Below are 12973 nucleotides of genomic sequence, written 5' to 3' on the forward strand. Positions count from 1 at the left end.
ACAATTTCACAAGATTAAACAATTTCATGAAAAAATTTCATAAGATTAAACAATGAAATCGACAGATGAAGGTGGTTTRYAYGGTTTACACAAATGAGGGCGGTTTTCATATGATTACTCCTCTCTCTCTCTCTATATATATATATATATATATATATCACATGATTAGATGAAATGACAAAGGAAAGACCCACAAAACCCTCTATATATATATATATATATATATATATATATATATATATATATATATCACATGATTAGATGAAATGACAAAGAAAAGACCCACAAAACCCTCCTATGTTAAGTGCAAATGTGTCTTTTGAATATAATAGTGTTAGAAAAAATAAACTTAATGAAGAAAAAATACATCAAAAACATAAGGTACATAAAATTGCAAAATTGATCTAATAAATATATCATACTTTTTCTAACTCTTTCTTTTCTTCCCCTTAGAATCGACATTCCCGTTAGCAGCAATCGGAGTGTTGTCATCTCCGTTTGCTGTATCTGCTTTCTTCTGCTTCCCTCTTTTTGCATCGGCATTCCCATTAGCAGCAAACGGAGTGATAACTCCGTTTGCTGTATCAATTTTCTTTCGCTTCACTCCTTTTGGCTCCACGGGGCTGCTACGGTACAAAACGTTAGAAATTAAACATAACCCCTCATTCTACCAAGAATTAGAGCATCTCCATCAGCTATGCTAAAATAGCAAGTTTTGAAGATTTAGGATTTTTTTTGCTCCAACAGCTATGCTAAAATAGAGAAAAGACGAAAAAGATAAGGTGGATATTTTATTAATATAGTTGATGTCAGAATTGCTAAAATAAAGTAGCTATTGGAGTTAGATGTAAATTTTTTTAGAGATTTTTAACTTTTCATACTCTATTATGGAAACTATAGAATAGCTGTTGGAGATGCTCTTCAAGGTTTAGAACTGTTATTTTAACCATAATTTAATTAATTAAAAAGTGTAACAATTGCGTATTTCTAAACACGTGTGCCTTTTTCATTGTAGACATTTATTTTGGTATACGTATAAGTTGGTCATCAGCAATCCAAGTAAACCCAATATTTTTTTTGTAACCGTGTGTGTCTGTGTCTGGGTCAGCTTGCATGTATCTCGACTAATCTCATACTCATAGCCCCCTGAAGTTAACATCCAGTCAAACCCTTCCATAGCCTTAAAGAAACACTAACCGATGACCACCGAAACAAACTTGATGTCTTATCAGTTAAGCTACTACTCTAAAGTTTTAAAGCCAATATGTTTATTGTGAAGTATAACACATCAAGTTTACCATTAAGCAACAAAATTTTCCATGTTATTGAACTTACATTAGGTAATAATCACTCCCACTGTCTCAAAATAAATTTCCACATATTTATCTTAGTTTAACCCAAGATTGGCGTCCATATTTCTATCTTAATTTATCCCAAAATAAGCGTCCCTGTTTCTATCTTAGGTTATCCCAAAATAAGTATGCACTTATAAAAGGAAAGGGCCGTTTACCAAATGCTAACCAGGTAAGCGCTTACTGGCAAGAATCACCACCCACTCTTACCTTGTCCAGTAACTTTTTCATCCATCAAAATGGATTATTTGCAAGCATCTCGTACCGAGTAAAACGCTAACCATATAAGTGTCTTCTCCCTCACTTACCGGATAAGTACGTCGGTAAGATAAGTGACCCCGTAAGCGTTTACCTCTTAAGCGTTTGGCAAATGGCACCCAAACACTTACCCGGTAAGCATTTAGTAAACTTTCCAATTCTACCCCTTAATTATGAGACGAACAAATTCATTACTTCCTTTATTATTATAAGGTAAATCAGTTATTTAGTTAATTAGAAAGTATAATTATACATTTCTAAAACTGTGCATCTTTTTTCATTAAGAACAGTTATTTTGGGACGGAGGGATACTAAGAAAAAGGAAAAACAAACATTCAAGTATATAATTTTCACCTTGTGGACATCTTTGAAGCAGCCTTTTCTACAACACTTCTATAGTATTGCATAAATGGGGAATTCACAGTGCCTTTTTCAAACTGCACAAAAAAACCTAAAATTCAGAAAGTTTCTTTCAACAACTCAAAAAAAAGAACAAAATTTAACTGATAAAATAGAAACAGGACCTGCAAAAACTGATCAACAGACTCATGGTCCTTTGGTGAAAAGGCCACCTCATCCCTTTTCTTCTGCACAAACTCAACATTCTGTTCTACCTGCAATAAGAACAAAAGAAACCCTCAAAAAGTGTTAATATTCTATTTAACATCAATAACTGAAAGCCTGAGACTCGAGAGAATAGTCCCGAGTCCAAAAGAAAACTAATATTAAATCACTAGAAAGATGAAGTGAATTGGGTGTGTTTGGTACGTAGGGCAGGACGGGACGGTACAAAAACTTCTTGTTACACGTTTGGAGCGACATTAGACTGAGACATGATGGCATTCGAGTGGTAACAAAATGCATTCTTTCTGTCTCCACAAAGTAGGTGGAACAAAAATGGGAAGATGGGCCAAGATTGGTAAATTACTAAACTACCCGTCCCAAAACCTTCCACAATTCTTTCACCTCTCTATCTCACTCTCCCCCATCCAGTCCCATCCACACAACAGAGATGGGGGAATAATAGTCTATTGTGAGCGGTTACTGACAGTACACTTTGAAATTTTCCGCTATTAAGTTGAGTATAAGTAGAGGCAAGTAGAACTGGGGAAGGATATGCAGAAAATTTTGGGTTCTTGTTTAGGAAGTCTAGCCTCTCAAATAGCTAGAAAATTGACAGATAGCTTACAATCAATCAGTCAGCTTCTTCTCTTTTAATCTGTTTTATCTTGTTAATTTGAGTCCAGGTCTTAGCAAAAGAGTCGTGAAAATTTAGATATCTGGTATAAGCACCTACTAAGTTCAAAGGAAGTACGCATTAATAATATTGACCAAAAACTTCGGTAGGTTCAGCGTACACATTCCATCAATGTAAAATCCCTACTGAATAGATTAGCGAACTACAAATATTAGTTGGAACAACTTTCAAGGAACTTTTGCAATACCTGGTCCATAAGTCGCTTCACCACACGCCGCAAACTCTCAACTGATGTTTTCTCATGGAACTTTCTTAGTCTGATGAGCGAAGTAGTTCCTAGCTCGGGAAATGAAATGTGATAGCTCCACTGCATAAAGTGCACAGCAAGCAGCTCGACAGCTGAATAAACACATTGCTCCATAAAGTTTTGCGATTTCAACCAAAATTTGGGGAGCTACAAGGAGGAACAACATAAATTTGTTAGATGTTAAAAGCATGAAGAATTGAAGTTGTTGCCGGTTAAAGCAAGAACACATAAACTGGAGGAGACAACAACATAGAACAAATAAGCACCCTCTAACCTTTAAATTTGATGCTAACTTAGCAGATTTTCTAGATTTACCACCCTCCTTGCTGACTTTAAAATCGAGCATATCCAACACTAATGAAGCAATAGGAATATAAATTCCACAAGAACTCGAGAGTTTGTTTAACCAATGAATGCACCTTATCCTCAAGGGCAGATATCTCGGCCCGGGAAAAAGGTGTGCTACTCCATTTATAAGTTGTATCGTGATATACAACAAAGGCTGGATATCACATTCATGTACATTTGCCGAAATGAAGAGGACCCAAATGTCAATGCATTGAGCATATTGCCAACTGTATATCTTCCTAATTGCTTCCTGCCCATAAACAGTAGGAACTTGAAATCCAACAAGAAGATTAAAAAAAGGAAAGTTTGTTTTCATGTCTTGCTTCTTATATCAAAGATGAAAACGGCTCATACCTTATTATCTTTCTGCCTTGCATGTTGTAATATATTAGCAAGTTGCTGAATGGACACAAGTGCCTTCTTACAAGATTTTTCCACATCAAGAGAGCATAAATTGACAAAGGAATCCCTAAGGAATTCAATATGTTTCGCGTCAACCGTTTCCATACTCCTGCATCGAGCAATATAGGCTTTGTATGTTTTGATAAAACAAGTGTCGAAGTAATTAGAACCAAATACAGAAACCACATCTTGTATGACAAGCGAAGAACTAGCAGACAGAGTCCCTCCACCCGTTGCCCACAACGGAACTATAATCTGCATCATACATACCATATAAAGTTCAGAGGCTATTGAGTTGGCTAAAGAAATAGAGGGTGGTTCAGGAAAAAACCCCCCAAAAATGAAAAACCGAGGAACACCCTGGTAACCATTCATATGCACATGTGCATACAAGTAATTGAAGTTGTTTCTTGGTTTTTATGCACGTGTTCATGTTATGCACATGTGCATACCGGACAAATTGCTTACAAATTATTTGTATGCACATGTGCATACAATCCAGATGAACGGTTACCAGGGTGTTTCTCGGTTTTCATTTTTTAACAGTTTTCCCCTGAACCCGACCCTAGGTAATGATCTAATATAGTTAACCAAATATACACAAAACAGATAAATAGTTCTGTTGACTATAAATAAACTACCTTGATCAGCCTGCTTAGCAAAGATGGAAAAGCAGCAAAAAATACAATAGAAGCTCTCAAGCGGGTAATGGAGAAAGCCAAGATTTCGGAGTCAGTGACCTGCTTCAAAAGAAACAATGTACTCCTCAAATAAGACTTGATCATCGGTTTCGCCTTTTTCCATCTGGGGGTATTCTTCAACTCCAATATGGACTCTTTTTTGCAAGTGGAGGAAGGAATCTTCAACAGACCCCTAAATATATTATCAGCTTCAGAAAGTATGAATGTATATATGTTGCAGAAGGTGTCACTGTCTTGAATTACTGGGCATGAGGCAGCATCAATAAAGCCAGTTTCTTCTGGTCCAAGGTGACATGCAGCTCGATATGCATTTAAAAGACCGATTAAAGCAGACTCGCTATGCTCTTCAGTAACTAGTTTACTCCACAAATTGATAGTTGAGCATGTCAACATTTTGTGCTTAGTTGTAGTAGAATCATCTAACATCATCAAATCTTCACCCGTCTCATCTTCATCAGAGTACTGTTAAAGAGGATATGTCACACATCACATCATCAACCAGCTTATCAGTAATGGCCCATTAGAGATACTAGATAGAGTGCTATATGCAATTAAGTCCATCCACATACTCTACAGAAGGGCACGCATTAGATTCTAGGTCCAGACTAAATGTTACAAACAGCCAATTTTTCAGCACCCATGTCATACTGATGCTAGATATTTGTGAATATTTATCTTATACATGCAAACATAATAAAATTTCAGAAAAATCCATTTCTGGAAAGATAACACACACGCACACACGTATATAATAAGTGGCTAAAAGCTAGGTTGTGATGCTTGGCTTCAACAGGCATAATTTATCATAGTACAGTGGGTGTCAATATTATTCAGCCATCAAACCCTGCAACACATAATAAAGGCAGTTAACAGTTGCAGGAAAATAAGAGAAAAATGCCACTAAAGAATGATCAAATCACATCTAAGGATTTTCACAAGCAGTTATCATATACTTGGAATATAATCCCGGGAGCACCTACCATTTCTCAATTCACATCTATATCTCAATATAACAAGATTTAAACATTAGCTCAGAAACCAAAACATTGAAGAACTTTGGACATCAGACCAACTACAAGACATATATTTACATAGTTACGGTAGAAGTATGTTTTAATACTATGGTCCAAATGGTATTTCTGAGGTATATGGAACCAAGATTACTAATTTTAGCAAAGGACATACCATGTGCAAAAAAGTAGAGATCTGTTGAAAGAATACAAGACTGAGGAGAAGAAACAAGCATGCATATATTGTTGCTTAATAAAAATAAATAAAAGCATTGTTTCTATCTATATCAATATTGGATCCTTGTGATGACTTTGTTTGACCACTGAAGGCAAACTTACCTCTGACTGAAGAGGCCAGGGGCAGGGGTTTAGTATATTTTCTGTGAGGCCATTCTTCATATGTTCCACCATGCATAAAGTTAAGATTGGTGTTTTATTGGTTTTAAATCATTTGTCATATCATGTTTCATATAATATAGCACATATATGCATTAATATGCCCTGTGCACAAATCACAATAAATAAAAAAATGCTAACAATTTTTTTTTGACAAGTGACAGAACCGTATGAAACGTTATAGCAACAACCACGCTGCATTCCATCATTCTGTTAGTAATAAGTAATCAACATAAAAATCATCTTAAAGAAGATCTCTTACCATCTCCTGATTTTGAGATATCTCGCCCTTATTGTAGCTTTCCAAAAACTTAACAAACTTCTTATCCTGAAAAATATACAAATGCTTTTAGAACACAAACATCAAAAGATTTCTACTTTTATCAACTGCAGTGCAAAAGACCATAAGCATAGAATAATGATAAAACCTACGATAAGACGTTAAGCTAATCTCATCATAAACAACTTGATCAACAAAATGTAGGCATGGTGTATAGCCTACATATAACATATGTCAGTGAAGGACTATAACAAGTACGTTGAATACGTTGATTAGAATATGTAAATTCACCAAGAAGAGATGGTTAGAAGAAGGTAGAGGTTGAGGAAGTAAGGACTGATTTATGCCAAAAGAAATGTAAATGGAAGGGAGTTGGTGAATGATATAACTCAAGTTCCAAGAACCGTAAGGGAGCTTTCACCTATTTATGTACGCTATTATTGTAGTTATTGTAGCTACTTCCAAATTGCACTTCAGAAGGAAATAGCAACGAAAAACATAACAAGATAAAAATCCCGTGTTCGGAATTCATGGAAATGGAAAGCTAATCAATGGCTATAGCATAATTTTTCTTAATCTAAAATGAGATATGAGCAAACTTATTCCTCAATTAACATTTACAACTAAAACAGGAAAAATAATAATACTCAAAAGAAAGTCATTCAGAGTAGCTCCTGAGAACATTCCTAGTGCTTCATTTTGGAAAAAATAAACTCACTTTTTTCTTCAACTTTTCCAATGAATTCTTCTGCTTTGCAAGTTCTTCATAGATCTTTTGATTGTGAGGAGATAAAGCACGTTCATCCCTGTCATCTACATAGATGTTAACCAGTTAAAAAAACAGAATATGAAAGGTAAGGAATTAAGATACGGGGAGAAAAGATGGCACTCAAGTGAGCAGGTTGAACATAGTGGCAAGGGAACAAAAAAGAAACACTAGGCTTGAAGAGATGGTGAAAAGAAGAAGTTACTAACCTTCTAAAGGAACATCATTGTCATTTCCGGAGAGCTTTTCACAGTTTGGGTCCTAATTATTATATATGATACAAAAGTAAGCCTATAAAAGTTTTCAGTATCAATAAAAACACTGCAAAGAGAGTTAAGTCTTTAACCTCTGAAAGATACCCATCACTATCAGAATCATCTGAAACAATGATATTGTCATCCTCAGCAAATAGTACATCAAGTGAAGTAGTCACAGTGACTTCCCTTTCAGAATCCCTGTATTTAAAACACAGATTATTTAAGATAGTATAACATCAAAATACATTTATCTCCTCGTTGATCATGAACTGCTGTATGCATTTTTATAACATAAAGGTGTTGACTATTGAGATTAGAGTAGAGGTGCCATAGGCTTTTGAGTTTAAGCTTCTGGGTGGTTGTTCTACATTGGACCTAGTTGCTAAGACCACTAAAAGAATTAAAAGTAAAGACATACTTTGTTACCAGTGTGATTTGTATAACAGTAGAACTTGCAATCCAATTAACCAAAGAAGCAGTTAAAACTTAAATAGTTAGAAAGTGAAACCCCGACAATCAGATCAAGGTAAGTTTTAACAACCAAAGAAATGGACCAAAACAGTAACAAAAATTTACAAGATACTGTAGGCAAAAACATAAGTATTATACGGCCTTGCAATTACTCATAATATGAACGGAACGGCTCAAGATTGCCACAGATGATCAATTTAAACTTCGACTGCAAATGGACATAGAAAGAACGGAAAGGACAAAATGGTAAATCCCTATGTGATGAAGCGATCATTGGTCTAAAAAAGCTCAAGCAGGCAACAAGAAGATAAAGGAAAATTTCAATAAACCAAGAAATACACTTCTCAAGGAAAAATGAATGGTAACCAAGGTTTTCTTAAATACCATAAGTTCATCATTTTACCTTCCATTAGACAACTCTGCTGTTTTCACTACTTCTTTTTCCACAGCATCTTTTGTATCTTCTGCAGCAATACATTAAAGCATGAGTTATTGATGCCTATCAGATGCTATTATGACCTGAGAGTCTAATATCATTCTGCAGAGAGTTATTAATCCACATGAACAACAATCTAGTCCAGTGCAAATTTTCAGGCCATCATGGCCATACATATAAAGAAACACTATAAAAATGCCATCTCAGGGCCTATAAAGAATCTAATGGCATGTAGAGAAAACACTCATGGAGTCCAACTGCATACAAGCTAGACACAAACGGAAGAGCCAACACTTTGGACTCACCTTCATTCTCACAAGTAATACAAAATTACAGATTCATCAAATGAAACAAACATTGCATTTCTTAACTATAACGAAGAACAACAAAACTATATTCAATTTGTGTATTCACTGAGAAATTAAAAAGAACATTACTTTTTGAAGGTCTCTTCTTGAAGACAATCTTGTTTTTTCGTCTTTGTTTAAGCACAGACGGAAGATTCTTCTTGGCAAACTTACGAGCTTTCTTCCCAAGCTTCCCCATTACTCTTTTCAATCCAACAACTCGATTCTACAATCCAGACATAAAAATTCAATAAGCATATGATCAGATTACAACCAGATCACAAACGCACTGAGATTATTCTTCACCTGTGCAACAGAGACCGAGATTGAATGCTCCGATTAGGGTCTTTGCCAGCGTTTTTGCGGTAACCGTTTGGAAGGGTTTTAGAACCCTAGGGCATTACATTAAAACCCCTAAACTTCATCCAATCGGCTAATGCCACGTCAATGCGACTCAATTTCAGGTTTGCCCCCTAAAGAAATAGGGTTTGTCTATGATATTCGAAAAGGAAAATTACGTTTTAAGTCCCCATGGTTTGTTAAATTTGCTATTTTTGTCCTTATACTTTTGAAATTACAATTTTAATCCCTCTAATTTGCTATGAAATTGAAATCCATTCTTTTAAGTCCCTACTTCTGTCTATTTTGTGTTGAATTGTTCGAACTTTATTCACATTTTACGGACTCCTTATGGCCATTAAGCCAACCCCTTTAAAAGCCATAACTTAATAAGGCTTTGTTACACGTGATATAAGCATCTACCAGTTCAAGTGGGAATTCTTTTAATAAAACCATGCACGCCTCCGTTACCTTTTGGAAGGCCTACGCCCAATACAAACCAATAAAGCAAGCACCTTCGTGGACTGTACCTTGTTGTTTTTGTCCTTAACATTTATAATTTACTGTTATTTTCGTCCTTATGGTTTATTATTTATCATTGATTTCGTAATTTACTCAAATAATTATTAAAGTTAATTGCATCTTTAGTCTAGCGTTTTTACCCATTTTCTTTTAATAGGTCCTTACCCTTTTTTTCTAAACACCTTTATGATATGCAAAAAATGATTAGTTTTAGTTTTTATGGGATTTTTTGGCAGTTGATGGATGGTTTGATATAAAATAATTAAGTGATCAGAATGATTAATAGACTTTTATAATATAATGCAAAATAAAATATAATTGTTTGGTAATTATTCAGAATGAAATTAGGGTGTTGAATGGTTAATGAAGGTTCAAGATACAAAATCATTCGGAGAGTTTTGGAATCATTAAAAGACAGACTTTTTTTTTACCAAACAAGATTCACCTCTTAATAAAATATTAAAAGATATACAGATAACCCATAAATAGAGTTAAAAATTCCATCAAATGATGAGCAATTTAGACTTTTCTCAATTTCTTTTATGCATCTTTTAAAGGGTAAAAAACTTTATATCAAGAAATTTAAAAGAAAAAAACAAATAACGTCCTCACACCTCATCGGTGTGCATTGCAACTCAGTTAGCAAAGGGATAAAACAACTTTCCTAAAATACCCACGTCCAAGTTCGAACGTGCTAAAACCTCTTCGCTACTCTAAGCCGCTTTTCTTGTACTTTAGTTCCTACGAGACAGGTTCCATGTAGGGCCGGTCACATCACCACTAATTAATATTTTTCCTCAAAGAAAAAGACAAATTAAATAATGTAAAAAATTTAGGCTGTCAAAACAAATGATTATTAAACCTATAACTGTTAAGTTCACCCGTGAACTTTATAGAATTATACATATATATATATATATATATATATATATGTGTGTGTGTGTATGTATATATATATATATGTGTGTGTATGTATATATTGTGAGTTTGTGTTTGGAAAGCAGTAGGAGAGAGAATGGAGATGAAGGGATTATTGAAGATTATGGTGGTGGTGGTGATGGTGATGGGTGGTTGTAGGGGAGATGTGAACTCCTTCAGAGATTGCTATGCCAAATGCTTTATTTTCTGTATGATTGAACCCAATAAAAGTCTATGCACCTGCACAACTCAATGCCTCAAAGAATGCATCTTTCCATCTCTTCCATCTGCCATTGATCAACACTCACAAAACCTTGCTTATTGCAAGCTTGGATGTGCCACTTCTATGTGTTCCAACATCAGCAAAACACACAATCCAGGTATACATACATACATATATATATATATATATATATATATATATATATGGGTTGGGTTATGGTGAGAAGAAAGTTACAATAAGAAGAGTAAGAAGTGATCTCCAGTCATGAATCAATGTTAATTGAATGTCAATACTAAGGAGATGCACCGGGTACATTCCCTTAGAAAACGTAAGTCATGGGTGGGCATGGAATTAAAAGTGATCAACGGTTCAGATCTTTTCTTATGTTTCTAACTTTTAACTTTTTTTCTCACATAATCCTTTTGCTTACTGTATATAGGGGTCAGGTTCAGAAAAACCCGTAAAAAAATAAAAAACTGAAGAACACTCTAGTAACTGTTCATTTATAAGTAATCTATAAGTAATTTTATTGATATGCGTAACACGCACACGTGCATAGAAACCAAGAAACATCTTTACTTGTATGAACATGTGTATACGGCACAAATGAACGGTTATTACGATATTCCTCAGTTTTTTATTTTCTGGGGTTTTCCCTTGAAACCCCTCTCTCTCTCTCTCTCTATATATATATATATATATATATTGATATAGGTGTATTGATGCATGTATATTGTATAGTTTCAGTGAGTATGCACTTGCATATATGGTGTATATATATATATATATATATATATATATCATACATATTTATGAGTGTATATACATATACAAGGAGGTTCAAGTAAGAAACACAAAAGGTTAAGAACGTAAGAATAAATGATCCATATGCCACTCAATAGTAAAAGGAAACTTAGGTTAACATATGCATCTTCACATGTGAATAATCGGTAAAAAGATAGGTAGGTGAATGTGGGTTCGCATACACATGTTATAGGTAGGTGAATGTGGGTTCGCATACACATGTTAAAAGGGAATCTTTTTTCCAGTTTATCAATGATTCATATATGAATAATTTATTCTTAGATATTATCATCTTCATTATATTAATTTTAGAGAAATACATGAAACAGTTTCATTAAAATTTCATAAGTATTATATGAAACAATTTCATAACCATATATGAAACAACTTTATCAAATAAAATATTATATGAAACAATTTCATAAGATTAAACAATCAAATCGACATATAAAGGTGGTTTGCACGGTTTATATAAATATGGGTTGTTTGCTTTTAATCTCTCCTCTTCTTTCTCTCTCTCTCTCTCTCTCTCTCTCTCTCTATATATATATATATATATATATCGTTTTGATTTTTCGAATTAACATGTATAACATTTTTGTATACAGATGGAAAGAACATGGAGAGTTGTGTGGGATCATGTTCAAACAAGTGCACCATGAGCTACTCATCTTCATCACCTTGACTTGAATTTGATTTTATTGTTTCGAAAATGTATTGTTTTGTCGTTATTTTCGTATCATTCAGTATTTGAGATTTAACTGCGACATTTTATTTGTATGTGGTTCGAACAGTGTTAGATTGACTTATTCAATTCAGTTCGATATGGTTTTGTTGTTAGTTGCACCCCCTCTCTCTATATATATCCCCAATTTAATCTAATTCGAATGAAGGACTCAATAAGATCCCAAATACATTTTTTATAATAAATATGATATCTGACGTCTTAAAAAAAGATCTACATACATCTTATCCCTAAATATGAACCGTTTGTGGAATATACATGTTCCATTCGACATGTTAACCTAAAGATTGAGCTTAAAAGACCTTTTAAATTAAAGGTTGAGTATGTTTGTTGGCAGCTTAATGATACTAACAGTTATTCAGTCAGCTATACATGATTGTTTAATAATGGTTTAATGATATAGGAAGTGATTCATTCAGTAAGTTTTTAGGGGGAAGCTTTATGCAAGCAACCGAGTTTTTTTCCAAACATTCACATCTCAATTAAAAAACACGCTCCTTTCATTTTTTTAAAAACATTCACAGATAAAAATATTCTCAATTTATACAGACAGATTAATTCACACAGACAACTTTATTTACATAGGACTTAATGAAAAACTAATCAAACAACCCCTTCTACATTTTTGAATATATGTATATAATGTGAGAATTGAAGTTACGGTGAGAAACGTAAAAAAAGATCTAAACTCTTGATCGCTCTTATCTCATGTCTAATCATGAATTGTGCCTTAGAAGGGAATCGATCCGGTGTACCCTATTAGTGTTGACATTCGATTAATCAAAAGATGATGATCTTTTTTTACGCTTCTCACCATAACTTTCCTTCTCACTGGACCCAATCCTATAAAATTATAAATATACATACATATATGTATAAAATATGTATAGCGA

The 12973-nt window shown here is 34.0% G+C and overlaps 2 protein-coding genes across 4 annotated transcripts; one reads left to right on the forward strand and one right to left on the reverse strand.

Moving 5' to 3' along the window:
- Positions 1-322: 322 nt before the first annotated feature.
- LOC112517239 (nucleolar complex protein 2 homolog) lies at positions 323-8916 on the reverse strand. Of its 3 annotated transcripts, none has more exons than XM_025124609.1 (14): positions 8836-8916; positions 8620-8755; positions 8150-8210; positions 7365-7473; positions 7228-7279; positions 6971-7065; positions 6235-6300; positions 4507-5028; positions 3818-4120; positions 3390-3713; positions 3056-3262; positions 2135-2224; positions 1965-2047; positions 323-623 (listed from the first exon to the last, which is right to left on the reverse strand). In XM_025124609.1, the coding sequence occupies exons 2-14, from the start codon at positions 8726-8728 to the stop codon at positions 428-430; spliced, it is 2217 nt and encodes a 738-aa protein (XP_024980377.1). In that variant the 5' UTR covers positions 8729-8755; positions 8836-8916; the 3' UTR covers positions 323-427. The 3 variants fall into 3 exon arrangements, with proteins under 3 accessions (XP_024980377.1, XP_024980376.1, XP_024980378.1); XM_025124608.1 differs by having other exon boundaries at positions 323-626; XM_025124610.1 differs by lacking the exon at positions 3390-3713 and having other exon boundaries at positions 323-626.
- Positions 8917-10376: 1460 nt separating this feature from the next.
- LOC112517272 (thionin-like protein 2) lies at positions 10377-12175 on the forward strand. Its single transcript, XM_025124652.1, has 2 exons — positions 10377-10688; positions 11944-12175. The coding sequence occupies exons 1-2, from the start codon at positions 10406-10408 to the stop codon at positions 12018-12020; spliced, it is 360 nt and encodes a 119-aa protein (XP_024980420.1). The 5' UTR covers positions 10377-10405; the 3' UTR covers positions 12021-12175.
- The last annotated feature ends 798 nt before the right edge of the window (positions 12176-12973 follow it).

The sequence above is a fragment of the Cynara cardunculus genome (assembly GCF_001531365.2).
Source record: "Cynara cardunculus var. scolymus isolate 2C chromosome LG 8, CcrdV1, whole genome shotgun sequence".
In the NCBI taxonomy this organism is placed as follows: Eukaryota; Viridiplantae; Streptophyta; class Magnoliopsida; order Asterales; family Asteraceae; genus Cynara; species Cynara cardunculus.